At 41.9% G+C, this 27,200-nt stretch overlaps 1 protein-coding gene across 8 annotated transcripts in view; it reads left to right on the top strand.

Moving 5' to 3' along the window:
- The window catches only part of Dusp22 (dual specificity phosphatase 22), a 57,356-nt gene extending 34,167 nt beyond the window's left edge, over positions 1-23,189 (top strand). For 4 of the 8 annotated variants that reach the window (XM_074083006.1, XM_074083004.1, XM_074083008.1 and 1 more), the window contains 4 exons: positions 8,326-8,375; positions 17,348-17,422; positions 19,688-19,859; positions 20,615-23,189. In XM_074083006.1, coding sequence (XP_073939107.1) covers positions 8,326-8,375; positions 17,348-17,422; positions 19,688-19,859; positions 20,615-20,797 — 480 coding nt within the window. In that variant the 3' untranslated portion in view covers positions 20,798-23,189. Of the gene's footprint in view, positions 1-6,665; positions 6,844-8,325; positions 8,376-17,347; positions 17,423-19,687; positions 19,860-20,614 lie in introns of all 8 variants that reach the window. The other 4 variants (XR_012450792.1, XM_074083005.1, XM_074083009.1 and 1 more) reach the window with 4 other exon arrangements.
- The last annotated feature ends 4,011 nt before the right edge of the window (positions 23,190-27,200 follow it).

The following is a 27,200-nucleotide window of genomic DNA, read 5'->3' as shown; positions in this document are numbered from 1 at the left end:
GCCTGAGCCTTACCTTTGAAGGACTGGCAGCTCTTGAGAGCAGTGTCAAGCTCTGAGTCAGTGTTTGCCTCAGTCCCAAAACAAGCATTTCTAGGATCTGATCACAGAGATCAGACATGGTGTCAGGCTAAGGATGGTGAGTGCTGCTTAGAAAGGACTTCCTCAGAGCTGTAGATCATGCCCAAGCCTGAGGACACAAAGCAGTCTACACAGCCAATAACTCACACTGTCACTGATTGATCATTCTACCACAGGCAAAGGGAGCTGGGAACTCATTGATTTAGGCATCTGCAAAAGACTTACAAATAATCTTCCAACAGTGCTATATGCCCCTGCCCCCAGAGATAGCTGTTTTAAGGGGCAGTCATATCCCACTGAGAAGGTGATGCAGGCTCTGGCAGGTGCACTCATGGAGGCATAGCTGGTGCTTGCTCAAATCCTGATTTGTGTGATGCTATATATGTAGGCAACCAAGCAGATAGGTAAGACTGCCATTGAGGGAGGCCCTCTGACCATAAAACTGTTTCCAGCCATTTATTGAGCACCTAGTATGTACTAACACTGTACTTAGTCTTTCATATGTTGCATCTCATTTCCTTGTTTTAAAAAATCCTATATTTAAGAGAAATGCCTCTGCCCCTCTCTCTGGCATAGCAAGGGAAAGAACCAAGTTGTGAGTCTAAAAAGGCAGAGTGGCATGTCAAACACCATGAAAACGAGAAAAGTGTGATGTGCAAAATGAGCTTCAAATCCTCAGAATGACTTTGAGACAGGGGACTGCGTAGGCCAGGGCTCAGCACACTTTTTTTCTGTCAGGATTTGGGGCTTTGAAGGGTTCCGCTGCAGCTCCTCCACTCTGCTATGATGCTGTAGACAGCAAGTAATGAGTGGGCCTGTCTGTGGCCTGATAAGCACAGGCCTTAGCTTGCCCACCCTACCTTCACTGCCAGGTGCCTTGGAGAAACCTCTGTGATGGTATGGACATGCTTCCAGGAGCCCTGCCTGGACCTGAAGCTTGAGGCCATGTCATCCAGTTCTGAGAATGGCTAAGCTTCTTTGCATTATATTTTCTGTTCTTAGTGAGCCTGCTCACCATGCAGTGCCAAGACCAGTGACTATGGTAGTAAAGGTGGAGATGTAGGCCTTATGATAAGACCGTTCACTCTGGCCTGCTGACAGCAGGTCCCTTGACTAGCCCAGGAGCTGAAAGACAACTACCATAGGAATGTGGGGTCATTCATAAGCAGCCCTAGCCCACTGTGCTGGATGGTGGTGCTGCATGCTGGGGGTTGGTGGCGTGTTCAGAACAGGGAGCTGTAGATGGTGTAGGCTGAGCTGGTGAGGGGAGGCTTGCAGAGAGACTGGGCGTTACTTGCAGGAAGCTTTTGTACAGGGAGAGGATGCCACAGGAGCCTGGGCATGGTGGTGGGAGAGGACAGAACATGTAGGGAGACTCACAGCAGCCTAGTGTCCCTGGAGCAGGTAAGCTGGGATAGGAGAATGCATGGCTGTGTGAGTTAAGGAAGGGTTGTGCACAGCTAGCGAAGGACTTAGAAGATGACTTTCAGATACAGAGGAGTTTCTGAATATTCTTGGCCACACATGATCGTATAAAAAATTATCTTTTAAAGAGACAATGTTTTCCTTATAGATATCTACAGAATACTGAAGTGTTGACTAGTAGACTTCTGCTGGTTTCTAAGTGGTGCTTTCATTTGTGTCATTTTTTAATAAGGTTGTTTGGCATTAAACTGCACAAATGATGCCTTGCTTTGGAGCAGCTGCTGAAAAAGCCCCAGTTTTCATGAGTCACAATTGTGTACATCAGCGGGTCCTCACACTGAACTGAAAACACAGCAGAGGCTTTCGGTGGTGAGATAGCGCTAGCATGGATCTCCCCACTGTGTTCCCATACCCCACCCCATGCTAGCTGAAGGAAATCCGATGTGCCGACAAGGCCCACTTTAGGCTTTCATTGAAATACCTTGAGCAAAAATAAGCATTGGGGTCCTCATCTGTTGATCTGACAAGTCAAATGTATGTCGTTTTTTGACTAACCTGAAAGAAGCCAACAGGTGTAGGAGGTTTCTCATTTGCATCTTCTCTCACAAAGTCAAACCCAATGCTAAATCTTGTCTCTCCACTCTGACCTTCCCACCCCCTCCTCGCCCCACCAAGGACCACAGAGTTCTTGGAAGTTGTTATTTCTAGCAGCGTTGCCTAAATTTAGTGTGCAAGAAGAATCAGTGGCAAATGGGTACTTTTAAGAAAATGCATCTTCAATTAGGCTTAAGCTTGCATTATGTAGAGTAACTACAGGACCATATTTACCTTCAGTGGTGTTTTCTACAGTGATTTCTTGCAATGATGTCAACAATAAGAGGCAGAGGAAGACAGAGAGAGAGAGAGGAGAGAAATATTACCCCCTTGATCTTACCTATTTATAATTTTCTATGCTGATTTCCAGTTCTTAGTCCACAGTCATATGTAAGTTTTTCTAGGCACAATCTTCCCAGTGTTATAATTTTGACTTCTACTTTTTCCTTTTAATATGACATGATTTCTCAAAATGTTATGGACTGTTCATAAATTCTTAAGTTGAAGAGAAACACAGCAAAGTGTCAATCTCTATGTGCTTTCACCGGAATAGAGACACTGCAGAGAGGCCTGTATAAAGGAGACTACAGTTCCTGAACCTGGAGTGTGTATCAGCAGGCAGTTTCAAGTCAGCAGTCTTCACCTCTTGATGAAGTCTCTGCTTTTTAAGAGTCCAGATGAGTTTTTCAGAGTTTATTTGCCTCTAGGTTTATTTAAAAGTACAGAAGAAGTCAGATTTCCAAAGACAGAAAGGACAGTGGAAGTTCTCGGGATTGTTAGTGTTTGATGGTTATGTTTTGGAAGATGAGAAAGTTCTGGAGATGGATGGTAGTGGTGGTTATATAACCATGTGGATGTAATTTAAGCCAAGAACTGTATACTTAAAAGATCAAGATGTAGTTGGGTGTGGTGATGTGTACCTATAGCCCCTACGACTCAGGAGACTGAGGTAGGAGTACCTTTTGAACCCACAAGTTTGAGACCACCCTAAGTAACAAAATGAGATCCCAGCTCAAAAAAAAAAAAGACTAATATGGTAAATTTATATTATGGTTTTACCACAATTTTTAAAAAGTTGGGTGAGTGGTTGCTCCAATGGAAAAGCTTTTCTGTGTGTTTTTGTTTTATTTTGTTTTTTGGTAATAGTGTATTAGCTGTGGTCTGGCTTCCAATAAAGTGAGGCCAGTCAAATTTAAATTTTGCTTTTAATTTTCTTTTGGGAGGTCAGTTTGGGGGAAGATGCCATGTCTGTAGGATGAATTCCCTTGGGTTCACTCATGCTGTCTCTAGTACTGGATGGGCTAAGATATGAATCTAAAGGTTCTAATCATGACATTTTTATTGACAGCAAAAATAACTTTTTCATTGTATGGATTTCTAGCCTCTTCTAGAACTTACTCCCTTCCTTCTTGTGCTCCTGCAAGGATACAGTTATAATCTTTTCTTTAATAGACATATAATAGTTATATGTATTTATGAGATAGAGTATGATCTTTCACTGCATGTATACAATGTGTGATGATCAGATCAGAGCAATTAGCATATCTACCACCTCAGACATTTATTATGTCTTTGCAGTGACACAAATTATTTTGAAATGTACAATTAATTGTTGCCAATTATAATTACCCTGCTCTAGAACATTAGAAGTTATTCCTCCTGTCCAACTGCATCCCTGGTACCATTAATCATCCTTTCTAAGTTCCTACATGTAAATAAGATTGCAGTACTTGTCTTTCTATCCCTGACTTATTTCACCCAATACAATGACTTCTTTGATCCATCCATGTTGCTGCAAATGGTGGGACACAGTTCTAATCCATAACTTCTTTTTGTTAGCTTTCCTCAGAGAAAGAGAATAGCTTCTGCAGGGCTGAATCTTTCTTTTGAAAAGTAGAATGTCAACTGGGTTCTCCAGAAGACTTACTTAGGATGTTTCAGAAAGAAAAGAACAGTGAGTTTTAAAAATTGTACTTGAAACAAGCGAGAGTTTAATCTCTTTCCTAGACTTAGATCAGACTCTCAGCCTTGCTTTTCAGGGTTGTACCTGTGTATCGTTTTAAGTGTGATCTTTAGTTTCAGGCCTAAAGAAAGGCAAAACAAAACAAAAAACTGGCTTTTGGTGGTTACTGTACTTGTTGAAAGAGAAAACTGAAAAATAGTAATACTTTTGAGAATATGGACTTTAGACAGCTTTGATCTTTGTTCAAATAAAGCCTCTGGAATTCTTTCAGAACTTTCCTCTCAGGCCAGTGATGTCTATTATGTCTTTCAAAACCTAAACACAAGAACATCACCTCAAAGCTTTTCCTTATCAGATCCCTCTTAATTCTTTTAGTTCTTCTCATATTTTCCTTATTTTTACACTACATGGTTTTATTATAATTGGTGAGTGTTGTATCAAGAATATTCAGTGTATATGAAGTCACCTCAATGTAGATAGAGACATTTTCTGAATTCTTCCCTCTTTTTCTCCCTCTGGGGCCTACCTCATCAGTGTGCAATTCTCTGGACATGTTAGGACACTCAAAATGCCTTGTAATCCAAAGAAATTAGCTGTTCTTTCTTCATCCTCCATAGGAATTATAATAGTCTAAAAGCATAAATGGAGACCTTTCCAATAACAGCTTGGTTTGTGTGTGTGTGTGTGTGTGTGTGTGTGTGTGTATTTCAGTGTAACATGAGACAAGCTCTGCAGATTGAAAAGCTGTAACTTGACATTTAAGAAATCCATAAAAGTTTAATATTAATTGGCTTTACCCATTGAAATAGCATTGAAAAGTGCTGAATTTTTGCTTATTTAGTGAGAATTTCATTTCAGAGAGATAATAACCAATATTATTTTTGTTTTTGTAAAATCTTAGAGGTAATATAAAGAAGTGAATACTATGCAAGAAATGCTTCTGGCAATGTTGTTATTTTTATTGCAAATTTTTCACATTGTTCTAGAATTTTCTAAGTTCTTTTTAACTTCTAAGTTGCTATTCTTTCCATAATTGTAACTAAACATATCCTACACCTTATCTCTGTCTCTGTCTCTACATAGCTCATCACTACTAGACAGTGGTCTTATTAGAGGAACCATTTCTTCCCTATGGCATGAAAATGTTGCTCAACTATACTCATTGCTTCTAGGATAATTTTAAGTGAGCCCAGCTTTCTGATGGCCCCAGGGTCTGCTTGCTGCTTTCTAAATTAGTAACTAACTGTTATGAACTGTGCACATGTGCAGGCATCTGAAGCCTTTTTTAAGTAGCTTGAGTTCTATTGTCTGTTCCCTGAGAGATCTGTGCTTTGTTAATGACTAAGCCAAGATAATTAGATGTTCTTGGGCGGCAAGCAGCTGAACCATTTTGACAGTTTTGCCTCCTTCCGTGGCTGAATCTGCATGCTTCTTACTGTAGATCACAGTGGAGTGGTTTGCCACCTGTTAAGTGTAGGAGGCTGATGTCACTGGAGCGTGTGTAGATAATTTTCCCTTTGCATGGTGTGGCCTAAAACCCAGCTCTTTTGCTTCCATGGTTTCCAGAATAAGAGATGGGTACCTGACAGCATTTTCTTCTTTTTCACTATTGTCATGGTGTTATCTTTGTGGGAGAGATTTTCATCTTGTCCTTTTGTGCTCAGCAGACTTTTAGTGAATGCCTACTTGGAGACAGGCATCATTTCAGGGAAGTTTATTGTTGTTGCTCTGTCTTTGAGACAACATGATGATGTCTTATGTTTTGTATTTTTCTCTGTCCCGCCTTAACAGTGGGGTATCCCAAAAGTTGTAGTTGGGAGCCACTGTGTTCCTCTAGAAGTTGCACAGATGGGAAGCAGTAGCTGCCACTTGCCTACCCTACCTGTGAAGATGATGATCCCACATGCGTAAATTTGCCTCTTTGTCCTCAGTAGCTCTCAGGAGCAGAAACCCTTCATCTTCCTCTGTGGATAGCAGATTCTCCTGCCCACCTGATGGGCTCTTCTCTCTTCCTTCTGCGCATCAGACAGCATGGAGGCCACCTAAAGGAAGCACAGTGCTGCCTGTTCACCTGCTGTTGATATTTATAGCAAATGCTCTTAACAGGCAAAGAGCTATTTAACCTACCCTTTGTCCATTCTCTTCATTTTCTTCAATGTTTTTCTTCCCTCCAAATATACAAAGTAGACTGACTTTAGATCCACTAGAATGAAATGGCCATCTGTCAATATTAGAGAGAGGCAGGCATTTCTGTGCTACCTTGGAGAAGCTACTTCAGCAACCTGGCCTGACTAGACTTGCTGAGCTGAGCTGCAAATGACAGTAGCAGGGGAAATAGACTAGAATATGCTGAAATGATCTGAAAGGAAATTCGAGAAAGTGTATGAGCAGAAGGCATTTCACAAGCTTCTGAGCCCCATCCAACTACAAACTCTCACTTAAGAGTAAAAGAAAAAAGCTAGTGAGTCACTTCAATGGCGGCTACAGGAAGTGGTCAATGTGTATCTAGACCAACAAGCTTGCTTGTCCTCAATAGAGGGAAGGAGCGAAATGATTGATTTTTACAGTGGTGTTTCCTTTTCATTTGTCTTCCCTTAAATCACAGCTGCTCAAGATTCCCAACAGAGCACAGTCCCCAGAGTCCAGGAAAAATGAGGCCCAACACAGAAAGACTGGTGGGGATAACAGGGAAAGTCAAATGAGAGAGAATCTACTACTTCCCTTTCTACTTCTGCAGGCCAGTCCCTGAGCTCAACCCTTGGTGAAAGCCTATTTAATCTCAGGCAAGTGCACCCTTTGGATAAACAAAAGTAAAACTTGCCCTCAAGACTCCAGAAAGCCTTTGCTGAAAATATAATAATTGATCCCATGATTTGTAGTGAGCTCTGCAACTGGCTCTACTGCCATTTGCACCTGCAAGTGAATGCACTGCTATTCACCTGCCTCTTCTCCTGCTTCACTCACTAGTTCCTAGGTATTTACATGCCAGAACAATGAAACCCAATCCTGACTGCACACTAAGCAACAAGGGCAGCTGGGAAATGGTGTTCCCTGTCTTCTACCAGAAATGTGGACTCACTGTGAGGGGCAATCTGAGTGTGCATTTAGATGTTTCTCCTAGGACACACGTTCCTGATGATACAAGTTAACAGGAAAAGTTAGTGGCAAATTATAAAATGATTTCAAATAATTCCGGAAGTTGCTCCTCTGAAGGACTTGGGTACAGTCTGGATCACTGTTTTACATATCTGTCCTTGTATATTGGTTATATTTTTAGTTTCTGAGTTTCTCACCTCATTGTCCAAGATATAGTGAAAAGATTCTGTGAAATTTGGCAATTATGAGAGGAAGGGATTAAAAAGAGTTCATCTAATTCTTAATAAAGCTACATTCTCTTGCAAAATTTTTTGAGTTTGTATTTTTCTTGACATTGAAGACATTTGAACTATAATATCAATACTTTTAATAGAGAAACAGACCAGGTTTTCAATAAAACTTCAATTTATGTAATTATTGGGGGTTCTGAGATTGAAATAAGGGTCTCCTTCTTACTAGGAAAGCACTCTACCACCTGAGCCCCACCCCCACTCTAAAAACCTCAATGTAGCATGGTTTTTGTAGCATAAATTTACATAAACATTTTTTAGACTTTTTATAGGGAAAGTTTTTGTTTTTGTTTTTGTTTTCAAATTCAGACCTTGTTTTTAAAGAAATGTGTTAGTTTGGTGCACAAACTTTAGCTGTTCTGAAAATGAAGCAAAATAAATTATTCCAGGGTGTAAAGCACCTCGTGGTGGAATAGTAACTCCTGTGATACCAAAATCGACATAGAAAGCCATAACTTGACGTCACAGTTTTCAGTAGCATTTGAAGGTTTTGACTCCTAGTGCATCCTTTCTGGATATTCAGTATCTTAAATGAGCTACATAGACAATGTAGAATGTTTGAATAGCATGTGAGAGGATAGTTTTGAACTTGTTGACACTTACTGAAATGTACTTAGCTCTTTCACGTTTTTGTTGCACCCTTTGAGTTTCTCTAAAACTATAAGATGTTTGCAAACTAAGCATGAATATTTGTGTGGATGGCCATGGAAAAAGAACCAGGAACCTTAATTAAACAGTTTTTCCCTCAGTTCCTTGACAACAAAAGATGAATTAAAAACTTCTCCTTTTTATTTTTTTTATTTTTTGAACTGAATAAATAGTTCCTGTACTGAGTATCATCTTTTTCACTTATGTATTTTTTTTTTAATCATTCTATAGGGAGTTAAGTACCTGTGTATTCCAGCAGCGGACTCACCATCTCAAAACCTGTAAGTTTTTTTTCTGTATTATTTGAAGATGTTAACATTGAATACAGGACTCTAAAGTCAAATAAGTAAATTATTGCATCAGCCTCTGGGGCCATTGGTGTAGCTGCCTAGCCGCTGGCCTGGGAAAGAAGACATGGGGCCAGAGGTCAGAGCTGGCCAAGGCAGTGGCTGGAGGCAACTTGTCATTTTCCAGTCCCACTATGGCAACACGATGGATCAGAAGTCCTCAGAAAGGGCCTCATTTTTAAAAAGTATAGTTGAAACAAAACCTATAACATGTTCACCTTTTTTCTAAAAACCAACCCTTAAAAGAAGTTACTGGGTTTCGTCTAAAGAAGGAGCTGTCTACTAGAAATAGAGTATGAGCCACAAATGTGAGCTACGTTAGTAATTTTAAATTTTCTTGGATCCACATTTAAAAAAGCAAAAAAAAAAAAAAAAAGGCAACATTAGTCCTAATAACTTATTTTACTTAACCTAATACATCTAAGATATGAGTAGTACAGTATATACTCAATATAAAAATTCCGCAAGACTTCTACATCTTTTTTTATACTCACTCTCAGGAATGTGCTGTGCATTTTTTATACCAACAGCTTGTCTCACTTTGGACCAGCTGCATTTCCAGGGCTCAGTGGCCACATGTGGTTAGCAGCCTCCACATGAGACGGCACTCTAAAGCCTGTTTGAGTCCAGGGACTGGACTGGAAAAAATTCCAATCTTCTGTTTCTTCACAGTTGAATAAATGTTTGATGTCATTTTAATCTTGTGTGTACCTATAATCAGAGCTGCACAATTGTGACCCCTCCAGACTGCAGTAGTCACATGAAGAGTGATGGAATGAGGCTTTGGCAGAATGGGGGCTGGGGCTCTGGAGACCCATAGCAGTTACAGATGTAACGTTCACCCTGCCTGATCAAGAGTAGTCCAGAGGGACCATGGCATGGAGCAGACATGGTTTTCCTAAAGCCTGGATTTGACCCTTGCAGTCTGACAGGCTGGAAGCAGATAAGCCACTCCGTGTACCCTCTCATTCTCAAACTGGCTTGTTCAGGATAATGGGGGGTGTCAAAGATATAACAGTCCTCCTAGAATCACATGTTCTTGCATTTCATCAGGAGAAATTATGCATTTTAGTTGTGTTTGTGAGTTTGGGTGTCTACAGCCTTGTCAGGATTCATCCTTCATGGTTCACAATCTCACAAACAAATCTTACGTGACAGTAGTACAGGCCATACTACTAGCCCACGTGATCAGCGTCTCTGAAAGTGTTCAGATGCAGGAGTGTCATCCAACCTGGAGTTTTCACTCCCGGAAAGCAGAGAAATCACAGGGTATGCAATAATTTTGAGAGATCTACCTGTTCTAAAAAAAAGAGCTAGAGTCAGGTGGATTGAGTCAGGAGACAGGTGGTGTTGAGTTAGACCAGGAAAAGACACAGATAGGTGGGAAGTTGGGAGAGACATCTTCTACCCAATGGCTGTGTTTCCATACCTATTTATGATACTTTATAGAAAGGTGAAACTTTAAGATTAAGAAGAATGGAAGAGGAATTTTGCTAGGAAAACAAAGTAGTAGCCTAGGCCTGGAAGGAGGGGAAGAAGCATTAGAGAACTTCCCTGGTTACTAGTCGTGTCAAGAAACAGAAGTGGTTGGAAGGGCATGGTCTGTACGGAAGGAAGTGAGCCACACTGCCTTTCTCCAAAGACCACAGCATATTCTGCCCTTGTTTTGGTGGCTATTTTTGGAATGGTTTCTTTGTTATCTCCAACCAAGATTCTACCATGCTGCTGCACTTGTCAATATCTGATTAGTAGCTTGAGTATATACAAGAGTCTTAACTGTGACCTATCCTGGGCATCATTGTTATGGCCACTTGAACTTCCTGGAACTTCAGATTTTCTATCTTGATGTCCATGACAATAATCAGACTTAAGCATTGAGTGGTCTTGTATTGTAGAAAAGTGAACAATAGACCTACACGTCAGAAGATCTCAAATTTAAAACCAGTTATATCTACCTTGGGTAGATCATTTTACCCCATCTACACCTCAGTTCTCTCATCTGAAAAATGCCCATTCTTCAGGATTTGGGAAAGCAAGAACAATGGTATGTACATGGAGAGTAGTGTACCAAGTATATAACGTGCCTTGAGAATGACAGAAAAGGTAGTTGAAATAACAGACTTCAGGGCCCAGAAAGCTGTATTCGGCTCTTGGAAGATGTACTCACATGGAAGGACAGGGAGACAGAGCATATGGCAGCTTCCCTTGTGCATTCCAGTGCCCCATGGGTCAAGTCAGATTTCTGGCAAAACCAGCCCAAACATAGTCTCCCCTGGGTCTAGAGGACTTCCTATAAGATTTAATTAACTCTCTCCCATCCCAAATATTTCAAGAGGTCCTATGAAGTTTTGTGGTTACCTTTTGGCATCTGGATGACAGTGTGAGAAGGCTCCCAGGTATTTTCAGAAGCAGTGTATTTGGGGCTAATGTGCATAGAATGTTCTCATGGTGCTATTTCTACTGAAATTCTACAGCAGTCAGACATCCTTTTCAGTTAGAAAAGGAAATCAAAAACATAACATATTCAAAGGTAGAAAAGGTAGGTACTCTACAGCTGAGAGTTCTGCTCATAGGTACTTGTGTGATTCCTTGGGTAAATATTTATTTGTTTGTTTATTTATTTATTTATTTATTTATTTATTTATTTTATTCATTCATTCATTCAGAGACAAGGTCTCGCCATGTAGCCCAGGCTGGCATTGAACTTGTGATACTCCTGGCCTCAGCATCCCAAGTGCTGACATTATAGCTGTACACCACCACACTTGGCTGAAACTTTCATTTTCAATACATTGGTAACCACAGGCTTATCTATAAGGAAGGCATTTGACACACAAGTGTTCATTATTCTAAATATTTCTTGCTATATAGAAGTTATATGGAGATTATGAAGTTGAACTTGGAACTTAGAGTATACTTTGGTTTGTTAAGAGATAGCTTAGCATATAGCTTAAGTTTCACTTTACCTGTTGCCAGTGTCCCATTGGAAACATAGAATACTTTTTAATGGTGTATGTCTTAGTCTATTTCTGTTGCTATAACAGTCTGAGCTTGGGCAGCCACATCTGGTGATGGCTTCATGCTGCTTCATAACATGGCAGAAAGACAAAGGGCAAGTGAGCATGGCAAAAGAAAAAAAAAAAGGAAACCAAACATTTGAGAGAACTAACCCATTTCTATGAACAAGGCTTTAATCCATTCATGAGGTCTCCTCCCCTGACCCAAATGCCTCCTACCAGGTGTACTTCCCAGTACTGCTGCATTGAGGAATTAAGGTTCCAACACACAAATTTAGGGGAGACACAGTCAAGCCATAGCAGTGAGCATGCCTTCATGATATAATCATATGATTAACCTAAAACTGGCAGGCAGAAAGCTTGATTATCCATGACCAAATTCATTAGGGGTTTCCTGTATTAATTACTCACCACATATTAGGAGCTGACAATGAACCTTCACTTTCTGTATCATCAGGCAATGTGAATAGTCAGAAGACAAATAATCTTTTCTTTTTTTCTTTTTTTTGGCAGTACTAAAGTTTGAACTCAGAGCCTCATGCATGCTAGGCAGGCTCTACTAATTGAGCCATGCCCCCAGAGCTAGGAGCTACATTAACCATTAACCATTAATGCTTTTGTAACAGAAGCCAGAAAAATCATGTTCCTAGCTTGCTCTTAGTAACCTAATTAGAAATGGTAGCTCTTCAGTCTGGCCTTGTTGAATTCCTGATACCTAAGAGTTCCTCTATTTGATGACAAAATAAATTCTGGAAAACTGTACCACTTACCATCTTAAAAGGTACCAACTTAAAAAATGCTTTCCAACTTGGAATATAACATTTTATTTTCTAAGTCTTTCCCTGCAAACCCCTGAACCAACAGGAATTCTGGCTAATTGTGCTTAGAAAGGTTTGTGACCTTTGAAACTGACTGCTGTCACTTGACCATCAGTTGCAAACTACCCAGAAATGTTAGTTTTCTGTCCTGGCCTTAATCCTCAAGAATCTCCTCATGTGCCCTTCCAGGAAATTAAAATGTAGAAACCTGGTTTGAGATAACATTAACTCAAAACTTTAGCTCCGTTCCCCCAACCACCTACCCTGGTCAAGTCAGGAAATGTAAAGTTCAAGCTCTCAGTGTCCTAATAACCCCCCAGCCCCAGTGTGGTGTGTTTTGCATGATGTTGTAATTAGAGGTACCCTAGAGTAGGTATCAGTGGCATGCATTTTGTGTGCCCAATGTGGCTGGTGTCGGGAGGTAGTGAACTAAGGTCTTTGGAAAAACATACTTCCTTTTACTTTCTGGGTTTTTTTGTTCTGTTCTGTTTTGTTGGACTGGGGTTTGAACTCAGGACTTCATGTTTGCAAAGCAGGAGCTCTACCACTTGAACCACACCTCCAGTCCATGTTGCTCTGGTTATTTTGAAGATAGGGGTCTCACAAACCTGTCTGGATTGGCTTCAAACTACATTCTCAGCCTCTCAAGTAGCTAGGATTATAGGCGTGAGCCACTGGGCGCTTATCTTCTTTGGGCTTTTTAAAGCAAGGCATTTTAACCTTTTCTGACCTACAAAATGCTTATCTCATAGGATTTATATAGTGTTAAGTGAGATGATATAAGTGAAAGTGTTTTTCATGAACACTAATTATTTACAAAACTAAGATTATATTTTTTATCTACTCAAGTAAGGAGTACTGATGTGTTTTGAAAGTGAATGGTTAGATGTACACTAACCTGTATTTGCTCATTTTTGCTTTGGTATTTATTAAATTGGTATTTTGTAATTACTAAGTAAGTAATTTTTTTTTTTCTCTGTGAAATCCAAAGGATCTTGATTTAGGCTACAGAGCCTGTAGCATTGCATCATTACAGTAAGTCTTTGTGACTTCTGTGGTTTGAGAATAGAGCAGGTCTGTAAGTTTCTTGAGGTTTTAGTGGAGAGAAGACGCATTAGCAATACAAAGAGCTTTTTATTTAAAACTTCAGGAAACTTCCTTGCCTTATTCTACCTCCCTGTCTCTTTGTCCATTTTCTTTAGTGTAGCTATACTTTCAACTCCCTTTTTCTTTCTCTGTATTGAGTTGTATTGTTTTGAGACAAAGTCCCAACTTCGCTTTTTCTCTCACTTACCTTTTCTTTTAACTTTTATTCTTAAAGAGCAGTTTCACAAGATCTGAGCTAGGCAGGCCTTTGGATTACTGTGGTCTACTTCCAAACAGCTTCTGATGACTTTGAAGCTCACAGTGATAGTCTTCCTAGTCAAGGAGAAAATGAGAACCCTCTGGAGAAGGTGTCATCAGTGTTTGAGCTACCTTACTTGCTCCCTTGTTTTTGGTTTTCTTGAGTGTTTTTGGTTTTCAAGTTTACTTTTAAAATGACCTTTCCTGGCAAAATGAAAATTTGGTTTATAAGAGTTATTTTTTTTAATGTTGACAATGCATAAGATGTAAAAGTCAGTCCGTGAGTGAATTCTCTGTGTTTGATGCTGCGTGCTGATAGAGTGGCCCACTTGGTCCCCACGTAGTTGGTATGGTGAAGAATATTGCTCCCCTGGCTTCTGGGGATGGGGAGACTTCACCTTCAGAGTTCCAGTTGAAAGGTGGGTAGGGCAGGGCTTGGGAGTCTGGTCCAGTTCTGTCCCAGGAAGAAGCCCCTCTACACACCACACACACACCCCATGTAGATATACACACACCACACATCACACACACATACATACCAACACATCACACAAACACACACATACCACATACACACCACACAAACATACACCACACATCCATCATACACATACCACACATACACACTACACATCATATACCACACACATCACATGCATGCACCACACATCACACACCAAGAACATACCACACACCATGCACATACAACACACATCCCATCCACACACCATGCACACACTACACACATCCCACCCACACACCATGTGCACACTACACCACATGCACATACTTCACACCACACACATGCCTTGCACACACCCACACATCACACACACAACTCATGCACCACACACATCACACATGTATCACACACACACGCACACACACACACAGCACACACACACTCCAATACAGTTAAAGGAAAGCAGGCACATCCTTCTCTCAACAACACCTGGTCTGGTGCCACTTGGCTTTGGGGTGAAACTAGCTGCTATGCCAAGCATCCAGATCCCTGGGCTCTGACTCCAGCAAACAAAGCCCTTTTGGGCAGGACAGGACTGTCTCAGATCCCATTCATGGGGATCACAATCTCCAAATCTCACTGTCTTGGATCAAGAAGTACTTGTTGGCTTCAAACATGAACATCATGTGGTGTGGCTTAAAAGAGCCATCCACAGTCCTTTCTTGGAGTCCCAGCAGGTCAAGAAAGCTCATCTGGTTATGGGCTCTTTGGTCTCTGATGCAGAGTGGGGTGGGGAGGGCTGCTGTTAATGAGGTGGGGGGTTGAACAGTTGGCAGCTGGACTACTTGCTGTGTCCATACAGAGAATATCTCTTGCCACTGCACTGCGATGTCCTACCAGGATGAGTGGCAGGAGCTGGTGTGATAACCCCCAGGCACTGTTAGGCAAGTTTGTAATACACCTATAGATCACCTTCTAGGTGAGCTCAGCTCACTTTCTGCAGATAGAGCATGTATGGAAGTTCAGAGTAACTGCCAATCAAACACAAAGCAAGAACAGGGAACTGGTGTTCATTGAAACAGCTTGTGGTGGGATGGCTTCAAATTGGTGCTTCTGCTTCAAATTAGAGTTGAGCAATACAAGAAGCCAGGGCCATGGGTATTTCCCACTGTGGAGGAGGGAGTTTAGTGACCAGAGCTTAGGCTTATGTCATTAGCTTCCCTGGAAATAACCCTCCATACTCTATAGCACACAACTCTAAACCCAAGCAGCGATGAGGTCGCCTGCCTCCTGCTTTTCTTGGAAAAGGCATTTCTAGGAATGATTGTCTGGCTTGGCCTCATGCCTGATCATGTACCTGAGTCAAGCTTCACAACGGGGCTCTGAGCAGTCTCCCTATGGGCATTGTTCATGGGGTGAGAGAGCAAGTGGCCCTGTCACAGATACCTGCTCTGGAGTTCTACAGTAATTGCCCCTAACACACTGTGGATGGAAGCTGCAACCTGTGGGTTGCCCTGAATTTTACTGGGAGATCTATTCTGAGATCCCCCAGTATTAACACTTCAAATCTCAAGATTAGAGCCAAAATTCTTTCTTGCCTGCTATATACCAAGCCAGTTTTTGGATAGAGTTGCAATTCTCTGAGCTATTTTCTATGTTTACATCTGGAAAAGCTATCAGAAGTAGATCCTGCAGTGTTCTGCTAGTTAGAGATGTCAGGTAGGAGTCTGAAGCCCTAAGGTCATTCTGCTTGGACTTTTCACTTGTGACACTTCTGGTTGTTAGCAATACATGAGTGTGTATGGTGTGTATGAATGTGTCACACTTAAAATTTCTTCCACCTCCTGTCTGTCCTAATTTCACTGAGCACCTCCAAGTAAGACTGTGGAGTTTCTTTTGCAATCAAAAGCTAGGTGAGTTTGCTGTGATGGATGTGTGCTTCCCATTCTTTTTTGTTATTGTTTGTTTGGTTTTTTCACTACTGAGGATTGAACCCAGGATCTTGAAAATGCTAGGCAAGCCCTCTGCCACCTAAGCTGTGTGCAAGCCTCTACTCTGATTCATTTCACTTGTGCTATCATTTTGCAGTCATGAACTATATCTTATTAATCACTGATTGTCTTAAAGTTTATCAGAATCTCTGGTAAATGGGCAGTACTTGATCACTTGAACGGGAAATGAATTTAGTATATATATGGTAGGTTTAGTGTTTTCAAGCTTTAGAAGCCATTTGAAGGTAGAATACATGAAAGAAGCAGGTACTCTGTCTTCTTAGTACCTGAACTTAACTCATAAACCAGTCCAGAACACTGTCCTTCTGGCACGGGGCACACAGCTGCCTGGGAACTCATCAAAGTAGGGTTTGAGTCCTGTTCAAGTTTGTATCTCAAGTGACCAGGCATTGAACTTGACCTCTGAGAAGCTACACAGCAAGGTACAGCCCATGCATTTGAGCAAGGCCTTACAGGTATTTTCTCTCTCTCTCTCTCTCTCTCTCTCTCTCTCTCTCTCTCTCTCTCTCTCTCTCTCTCTCTTTCTTTCATTCTCTCTCTCTCTCTGTCATAGCTGAACAAGTGACCAGACAAAGTGATAAAGTGATGGCCCAACAGAAGAAGGAAGGTGTATAGCATTCATTGTCATTTAGGATTTTGGACTCAGCAAAGCATATTGGCATGTTACCTCATCTAGCCTCGGAGATGTCATCTCTACTTTCTAAGTTGCCCTTCCCAGGCCACATAGAGGGTTAGAATAGGGATTAACCTAAATTTGCTTTTCCCTCAGCTCTCCAGTGGCATGTAGACAAGACCTGCCAAGGTCCAGGGCGGTCACTGTAGACAAATGACTCAAGGCTTTTCAGCTTGTCAGAAGGAAAATACCTTTGAAGACTTGAGAAGTCCACATAATATCGACACCTTTCGGGGTTACTGTGGCTGTGCGAGGTTCACAGCTGGTGTGAGGGTCCCTGGTTTTGCTGTTGATCAGATTGAACATGGGAAGCTGACCAGGAACTACCATTTCCCTCAATCAGCAGAAACCTTATGTTTTAGGAATGGCTTGAGGGGAATTTACAGAAAATTTCAGGTGCTGAGAGGTCTTTGCAGACCTCAGCATGCCTGTGATTGAGACTAAGGCTGGGGCAGCCCTGGCCACTTCAGTTGCGAAGGGGTGGGACTCTGAGACCTTTCAAGAAACCTCAGGTGGATTTTTCTTATCATCATTTCCTACATAGAAGATGTCACTTCTTGCTTTTCTTTCTGTGCCTAGGACAAGACATTTCAAAGAAAGTATTAAATTTATTCATGAGTGCCGTCTCCAAGGTGAGGGCTGTCTCGTGCACTGGTACGTATGTCTCTTGCTGAATAATACCTTAGCTTGTTCTGGTTGGCTTGATTGCTCAACAGTGTCTTTCTGTGTGTGATTAATTATTTCATCTCCTAATAGTTTTCTCTAAACCCTGAATTGCAAATGCACACTCCACCTCTGCCCTGCTCTGTCTTAATCATTGTTTGCTTTTATTGAAAGTGAACCCTGATTGGTTTTGCTTTTGATTTTGTGTTTTTCATTTCACTCACCACCAGAATTTCTGGAAGTTACTGTCAAGGTTAGGACAAGAAACACTGTCCCTTGCTAGCCTGCCTCTAACATTTCGTGAGAACAGCCTCCCACAGATAGGACTGTTCTGTAGCTCATGCCTGAAATTTCAGTGCCCTTTTCAATACTCTTTTCCTTCTGGAGAGTTTTGATTGCAGCTGTGGGTATGTAGGAATATATTACTGTTAACACCAAAATAACCATTTCTTTTCCACTTACAGATTGGGACTTTTCTGTGCATTTGCCTTACTACATTGCTTTGAAACATTCTAAGTAGACTTTAAAATTAAGTAACAACTTTTGACAGGGTTTACACTGTATTGGGTACTGTAAGTAATCTAGAGATGATTTAAAGTGTACAGGAGGATCTCACAAGTATACCAAATATAATGCCATTTTATATAAGGAACTGCATTAATTTGGGTATTTGCAGTGAGCCCTAGAACCAATGACCCATGGGTACTGGGGGACAGCTGTACACATGCACACACACACTTTGTGAAAAGTAACTTACACTAACACTCAATCTAAGGCTCATGCATCTAAAGTTCTTGGTTTTCTACCTGGTAAATCGTGTGCCTGGAGCAGAGTAAGTGCTCCGTGAGTGCCATCGTTTTATTACCACGAGTGGTCATACTAATAACTTGGCAAATTTGCCTGGAAAATTAGTACTCAGCCTTCTGGAGCCTGGGCTCTGTTGACTGGACAGATCCCTCCATCTTTCTTTTCTCTTTTACTCATATGTGCATACAATGAGATCCCTCCATCTTGAATGAGGTGTAACATTAATTAACTAAAAGTGTAACAGTCTCTTCACTTCCCCAAAGTAGCCACTCTTGCAGCACAGACTCTTGGGAAATCTGATGCAATAGCTCCTGTGATGCTGCTGCTCAGGTTGGGACACCCATGCACAATAGTCAGAGAAATTGCTTAGGAAAGCTGAACTGAGCTCTGAGGGCCTATTACCCAAGATGGCAGGAAGGGACATGAGATATTTCAGTGGCTTCAAATGTAATCAATGTTTTGTGTATTTGTAGGGCTTTGAAAGTAATATTTTTTTTAAAAAGTTTAAAAAAGTAAGAAGTGTAGTAAATGCAAAGGGTAGGCTTTTAACTTTCAATTGCATTTGGTTTGAGGCACCCTGAGGTGCAGTTGGAGGCAATGAGAGTCGGGTTGTTATTTATTGATTGATAATAATAACGTTATTATTAAAATATGTATAAGCCTGATAGTCTAAGAATTCATATTTCATAGAGTATGATATGGCTTCTTGAAAAATGAGACATTTGCTAAACTTTTCCATCTTAAACCATTGCTAGAACCCTCCAACTTTGAGGATGAATAGTCTTATTGTGGCTAACTTAATTTACGTATACATTTAAAACTGATCTCCTTACTAAGCCTGATGGAGATAATTAAGCTTTACTGCCTATACCACCATCCTGACCCGAAGCCTCAGAGCTCACTCAGTGTGCCTTCTTTGCTGCTTTGCTTGGTTATGTCAAAAAAAAAAAGACAAAAAACCAAAAAACGAAGATTTTGGGATTTTGGTAAGGGCATCTGGATTTAGCTCTCATTACAGTAGCTAAGAAAACAAGGCTTTTAAAAACATGAAGACATTCTAAACTAATGCAGGTTATGAATAGAATTGTTGCGTAGAACTTGGAAGACTCATGACCCTCTCTCTGTGTAGTTGTTATTTTATTGCCTGAGGAAATGGAATACCCTAGGAGGACTCAGGACCAATGGAGGGTCACAAAGCATAAGTGTCTGGGCCACATCTTATCAAGGAAATCAAGGAAAATGGGGCTAAAATGCCTAAAGGATGTTGAGATTCTAATGTCCCCAGTAGAGGGAAACTGGTATGTTTCTATGTAGTTTCTTGTGGTCCACACATAACTAAGGCAGAACTCTCTAAAAAGAGGCCCTCCAAATCCCCTGCTCCAAATGATCTGGGTGGCAGATCCCTGGTTCCAAAACTGCCCTTGCACATGGGCTTTCTTGGTTCTACAGTCTGGCTGGGGTCTCCAGGAGTGTGACGCTGGTGGTTGCATACATCATGACTGTCACTGACTTCGGCTGGGAGGATGCCCTGCACACTGTGCGTGCAGGGAGGTCCTGTGCCAACCCCAACCTTGGCTTCCAGAGGCAGCTCCAGGAGTTTGAGAAGCATGAAGTGCATCAGGTAAGCAATCCTTGGGAGATGTTACCAAAGCAGGCAACTGCCTGAGTACTAGCCTTAGACTTTCAGAGCCACAGAGGACATGGGGCCCAAGGATGCCCACCTGCACCCCTGCCCCAGCTGCAGGATCTTACCCTTTGTCATTGTCCTTATGCCTGGTACTCCATATCTGCTTATTTCCCTCCCTTTTAATGAAGTACTATCTTCTTGGTTTTGCTTACTTTCTTCTTTTCTTTTTTGCTTTGAATTCACCTCCATCTTTCAGCTTCCAAAGGTGCAGTCAACCAGGTGAGGGAGTAGAGGATACTTTCCAACACTAATCATGTAAACTCAAATTTTAGGTTCTTCTTTGTAGTAAGACAAGTTCATCATCTTTACAAAATTATTCCAAATCGCAAAAATTCTCTCTATGTTTTTACCCTGGATTCCTCTATTCAATCCTGTCTGCCAAAGACAACACAAAAACACATTTTTCTTGCATCTGTTGTGGAGCCCTTAGCAGACTGCTCCAAGTCTACCAAATGTATGTATGCACTGGTGTGCATTGCTTTTATGTCCTCAAGCCAAAGCTTTGAAGGAACACTCTTTTGATTGACACTGACCAGCCACTCAGTCACAGAGCTCTGATCGCCCAGTGCCCTCTAATTTCCTTGCTTATATGTGGCAATAGTGCTACCACTAAGTAACAGGTGAAAGGCATCTTGAATGTAGGTATCCACATGTGTGTGACATTTTGGATTTGTTTCCAACTTCTCTAGTATCGGCAGTGGCTTAAAGAAGAATATGGTGAGAGCCCTCTGCGGGATGCAGAAGAAGCTAAAAACATTCTGGGTAAATATAAAGAACAAGGGCATGTGGAATCCCAACCTGGCACCAGGAGGTGGAGCAGCTTTTCCACCCTACCTCCTCTGGCCTACAATAACTACACAACAGAGACCTAACACAGAAGGATCTGGTGCCTTCCTTCTGCTGCTGTTGTTCAATGCTGCCTACGGGTGCCATGTGCTGGTGTGCTGGCTTCTGGCTCTGAGGACCGCAAAGGGAGGTGAAACACTCAGGACTTCTTCCCCAGAACCCTACCCAGCTCTGCACCAGGCACTTTCACTCTACCACTTTTACCCCGATGTTGGCCTCAACTGAGCTTGCTGCACCTGGGATGCTTCTGGGCTGCTGTGCACCACTGTGTGCATGTATGTGTGTGTGTATGTGCATATGTGATCAAGTGTGAGTGTGTGCATGTGTGCACAAGTAAAAGTATGTGCCCATGAATTTACAAGTATGACTGGTGAGAGAGTGTGCACACGAATGTGTCTGTGCATGTGTGAACTCTGAGTGTTCATATTGCAGGAAGCCATAAAACCCATGCTTTCAGGTTTGGTGTAGCCCCCTTTTTGTTTGACTCCACATGGAAAGCGTTTGAATTTGGTCTCTGAAAAGCTGCTCACCATATAGCAGCCTATGCCTGTAAGTAGAGAGTGAGGAGAACTCAGGGGGTAAGCATTGAAAGCAGTGGCCTCTTCTAGAACTTGGGGTGGTGCACAGGAAAAAGTAGCAATCAAGCCCTTCTGAGCGTGGGTATTTCCAGGGAACATGAAGGGTGTATGAGTATTGGGCCCAGGAAAAGATGTTCTGAACATTCCTTCAGGCTCTGTGCTGCTCAAGTCAAAGCTCTTTTCACCCTATCATGTCCCTGAGTTCTACTGGGTATCTGTTTTGTGTAAGATCACCTGCATTTGAGATCCCTGGTAAACTTCGGCCAAAGTTTGCATGCACCACAGGGCCCATCCTGTCTACTCCTATTCAGCTTCATGTATCCCTAGCCTCTTGCTGTTCTCACTTTGCAAGGGCCCCTTCTTAACCTTTGCATGCACCTTCAGGATTTGGGAAGAAAGAGCATTCATTAAGCACTGTAGCAGTTTGCATTTTAAAATGCCTGAGCATTTATTAAGCTCCTTGGTGTATGCTGCGGTTTGAACTTAGATCTCAGCTACCTCATTAAATGTTTTTTTGAAAAGGTGGGGGTTTTTTGTTTTGTTTTGTTTTTGTTATTCCAGTCAAGTCTGCTTCATAGTTGAAAATGGTCAATCGTGATTGCTATTGAAGCCAAAGGAAAAGGTATCAATATCATTGTGCTATTTAAAGTTTATACTTCAAGCTCCCATCATGCTTTCTAGTGGTAAACACCCACCTTGGGTCCATACGAGCATCCTGAGTTTGCAGTTGGGGCACCAGGCATCCTGGGACACTATACACAATCCTATGTCCAGTCTTTTATAGTAACTCCAATTTCTTAAGGACTCAGAGCCACACAAATGAAAATATATACTCAAACTCTCCCTAAAAAAGTGTTGCAACTGAATTTCTCTGAATTACACACACACACACACACATACACACAAGCCCCAGAATAAGAAGAGCAATATTCCTACTTACATAGAAGGTGAGCTCTTTGGGACCAGGAAAAGTGAAGTTGCCAACTGTACACACGTATATAGGCCATGTAGGTACAATGACTGAGAAAGGAAAACATGGCTATAGAATCATTCATGGTCACCTAGAACAGTTTACCTATAAAATACATTTTTTTCCTTAAACCAAAAAGAAATGTAAATATGCTATCAGAAGTAACTAGGAGAACTGAGGGTATAATTCAATGGTAGAGCATTTGCCTAGCATGCACAAAGCCCTGGGTTTGATCCCCAGCACTGAAAAAGAAAACGAACAAAAAAAATTTAGCACACTAGAATAGATGCTTAAATATGTGTACATGTTTATGAACAACTGCATATAGGTTTTGAAATGTTTTAATTTTTGTTGCCAGTAATGTTCTTTCTCCACAGCCACCCCAGGAATTCTGAAGTACTGGGCCTTTCTCAGAAGACTATAATATATCCGAAGTTTCTGAAATATTGCAAAGTTCATGCTTGGTGCTGCCAAAAAGAAAAACAACTAGAGTTTATTTTTAAGTAACTGAGTAGTGATTTGTAAACTTGTTTTCATTTTAAACTGAATAAATATATAATCACATTGTAATATGTTGAGAACTATGGAGATTCTTTGGCAAGAGAAAATATGTTACTTTACTTCCACTACTGTGACTATTTCTTTACCCTGACTTATGCCTGTAGAATTATCTCAGGAGCCCTGCTGCTTTGTTTTGGTCACTGTTTAGTAGTCAGCACCTGGGGATTGTGCAGTGTGAAGTCTGCTCTCATGTTCTTAAATTCCCCAGCTTGGCAAATATCTATTGGCGTGTGTTTTATCCATTGTTTGTGTTCTCCATGGTGGAATTTGCCAAAAGTTACACATTTTAATAAAGGGAAATTTGACCAACATCATGTGCAGGACATTATTCCTTAGGTGAGAAGGTTACATCATTTGTCTGTGAAAGACCACAAAGCAGCATTTAATCTGCTCCTGTTCTTGGCCATGCTCTCCTCCAAAAGGTAGTACAGTGGGTGCTAGGAGGGGCAAACTAAGGTCTCAATGGCACAAAACTGATCCCTGGAACTGGGGAAGTAGCTCAATGGTAGACTGCTTGCCTAAGAAAAACAAAAAAGAAAAATTAGTCCTCATTGTGGGTTGAAAGAAATTCAGACATTGAAGTTACGTTTTGCCTGCATTAGAGTGAAGACTGAATGGTTAGCACCCCTGGAATTATTGCATTTAGCACAGAATAAATAGTCCAGGTATTCCATGAACTTTTGCCATACATTATTGAAGACAGTTATTCTAATTCCCTATTCTGCTTTTAAAAAGCAGGAACACAGACTAGCTTGAAGAGCAATTTAAGTCCACTTACTGAATTTTCCTGGTGTAAATATGATGGAGGAAGATAAATTTGACTTGAAGGAAAGGCAGGTGGACTCAATAGCTGATACAGTGGGCTCTGAATGTAGGTCACAGGCTTGACAAAAGTTCTGTTTCCAATGCCTGGAAGCTCCTGGCCCAACCATAGGGGAGTGTAGACTGCTGCCAGCAGTCCCAGTGGGCATGAAGGAGAGACCTGATGCTCTAGGTGTGTGTATATGACTGAGGGTGACACGTAGCCTTCTTGTAGGTACCTCTGTGTATTCTCATGTGAAGTTAACTAGGAGCTCTGGGCTCAACCCACCCTTGAAAATGTAGGGACAATGGAGAAGCAATGGCCCCAGTTCTGAGCCATCTCAGAAGGACTTTCATGTGTGTAGAAGGAGACACACAGCAATGAAACAGCCACATGTCCAATCCATCAGGGCCACCCATCTCTCATGGCCTCATGTCCCTTCCAATCATTGTTTATCACTACAGGACCACATCTGACACTAACACCCACCTAATAATTGTGTGGCATTCTGCAGGTCACACACTGTCACTCCTCAGCTTTGTAAACTCAGGAAGAGGGATTATTTCATCCACTCCAGGTTCAGATGGGTCAATAAGTATATCTCACACTAAAACTGTCTGTACAGCTGCATCTTGAGTAAGTAAGTGGGTAGGAGGGGTTGGATGGCTGCTTTCTGTGACCAGAGAAGCTCAGCCAAGCAGCTCCAGTGTCCTGCCAAGGGAGAGCCAGACCAACGGTAGCAATGTCAGCACAACAGCTGACACTAAAAACATCAGTTACCCCACCATGGGCTTTGGGGAGTCATGGGCCAAACCTTTATGTGGAAGCTCCTGGGTTCTAAGATGGCATGGACCCTGCTTAGACATTAGGAGTGAGAGCCCCATTTCTGTACATGACTAGACCAAGTACTTGTGGAGACACAAGCTGGAGACAAGTTGGGCACCTTCATGTGTCTTGGGGGGGCTTGGCTTTGTAAGATGAGATGAGTAGTGGCCCAGGACCTTAGGCTGTTTTCTATTTTCTTTGAACACAAAATCTATTCTAGCCAGAATTCAGAATCACTGTTCACAAAAAGAGGAAACTCAGCAAAGTCAACTGCCCATTCATTCATGATTCACCTGATGAATCGATCTTCATCACAGCAGGGGTTGTGGGATCCAGCCACCACTCACAGACCCTCCCAATTCTCCAAAGGATGTAGAGGGTTGGAAGATAAGAAAATTGGCTAAAGCAGCAGCATTCAAGGACCGTTCTAGCTGACCCTGCTGCCATGGGGACAAGGGGAGTGCAGGGAGGGAGAAGAGTTGGGCAAAGGCTCCACATGTGGGTGAGGCTGGCGGCATGAGACAGCTTGGTGTTTGGAGTCTACAAGTCACAGTATAGAACTAGAGATATCTTTGGGATGGGAACCAGTATTAACTCAAAATTCATGTATGTTTTATATATACCTTAAACACATACACATAGGTATTCACATAGCCTGAAGGTAATTTTATACAATGTTAACCAGTGCAGCTGCACTTCCATTGTTACTAAGATTAGGTGTGGAATTTTTCACTTGTAGAAAATATCGGCACTGCAAAAGTGTTGGATTTTGGATTTCAGATTTTCAAATTAGAAGTGTTCAACCTGTAGTTGCAACCAATTATGATTTGCTGAGTTCCTGGTGTGCATGAACTACTTTACTTCTTACACCAGCCCCTGGAGCTAACAAAACCCAGAGAGTGAAGCAGCTTGCTTTGTTCCCCAAGGCCTGATTTCCTGAGCTGGAACCCTCATGAATGGTCACTGAACACGCTGAGTGAGGTTCCCTTTGGTGCCCATTGAGAATAGGGGGTGGAGGTTCAAGTTAGAGGCCTATCAGAAGCAACTATTACCACCGTGATCGTGGAGATAAGAACAGCCAAGCAGGAAAATGGACTTGAGGGGTGGGAGGTTCAGGAGGGACAAGCTGTATGGCTGGTGACCAAGCAAATGTAGGGAGTGAGGGCTTGGGGCCTGTTGTACTCTTTAGGTCTTGCTGTCAACACCATGGTTCTGTTGTATCCATGTCTCCCTGCACTGCATGACAGGGTGTGCCTGAGCCAGGATAGATTTAGGGAAAATAAAAGACTGGCTGGGTCCCAGATCTTAGCCACCACCAAGGAGACTCATCCCAGGGTATAATCAGTTTGCAAAGTAAGTACTCAAGCTTGTCCAGATTCCCAGAGCACACTCCCAGAGCCAGACTCATGAAAATTAGTGTATAATTCGAATTTCCTTCCAATCTCCTTATTTATTAAGAAAGAGAAAATAGACTAATTTTATTCCCTGGCTGGGCTATTTTTCCTTCTTTCATCATCAGAACTTTTAGGAGTTCAGTTTAGTCCTTGGTTACTATGAAGTAAGCATGGATGGTCAGGGCATGAGCTGCAGGGCTGGGGACCTTGTCCTGAGTTGGCTGTGTCCCTGGGAAGAGCACTGTCACCACAGCCAATAAAGCATGTGGGACCCATGGTGTTGTCCTTCCTCCACCCCTAGCTCTGTCCTTCCCTGGCTAGGCAGGTCTGCTTGCCTTTCCTGGATTCCAGGCCTACCACCCAAAGTGATTCTATGACTAATGTCACATTTTCCAGAGCACCTTCCTTAAATGTGGGCATTTATGCTTTTTCCTAAAGAGGGAATCCTGCTAATTTATGAGTGCTAGTTCCTTCCAGTTTCTGTCTCAGCAGGAACCCTATTTCAACTCCAGGGGATGTTTCATGTCATTCATCCTCAGAGGCAACTATAAATTCTGGTGATTGAGGTGTGTGTGCATACATACACACAACATGTTTTATTGAGTTTCTTTTATTTTTATTTCAAAGAACTCAGGCTCCAGAGGAGTCACGTGTCCCATGTCCAGGACATGAGCTCAAGTACCTACACCCTCAGGTAACTCAAGATGGCTGGTACCTGATGGTACCCAGGGAAATATATGAGCCCACATCCCATAGTCAAAACTGGTCGCCAAGTGCCACTGCACAGCAACCTCTAGTAATAGAAATAAGGAACACAGAGAGTCACACCCCTACTGTCCCACACCAGATGGCTCCTCCCATCCTGACCCTGAGTTATTAATACTTTTATTAAGAATGTGCTTTCAACACACTTGTACTTATATATGTACTTAACAAGAAATCACCAAGACTCCACAGGGTGGTTCCTCTTCCCTTTCCTTTTTATTGCCCAGAGAAAGAGAGAAATAGAGGAAAAAAAAACTGCCTTTGACTTATTACTGCAAGCTTCATTCTCTCTATTCAGTGGAGTCACCTTGTCTTCAGATGCAGTAGGACACAACCAAGGACTTGGAGAGGATCACATGTGGACAGCATCTTATCTTATGCATCTTATGCAAAGAGGGCAGGGCACTGTTTTCTTGTCTCCCAGCCCCCCAACTAGCAACTTTGAAACCTGTGATGGCAAATAATGGGACATACTTATTTTAGTGTCATTTCTGTCAGTATCACAATTAGTGTCCTCTTTTGCAGCTCAGGGTC

Source organism: Castor canadensis, chromosome 8 (genome assembly GCF_047511655.1).
Source record: "Castor canadensis chromosome 8, mCasCan1.hap1v2, whole genome shotgun sequence".
Taxonomy (NCBI): domain Eukaryota; kingdom Metazoa; phylum Chordata; class Mammalia; order Rodentia; family Castoridae; genus Castor; species Castor canadensis.
This window is presented reverse-complemented; position numbering and strand designations above follow the sequence as displayed.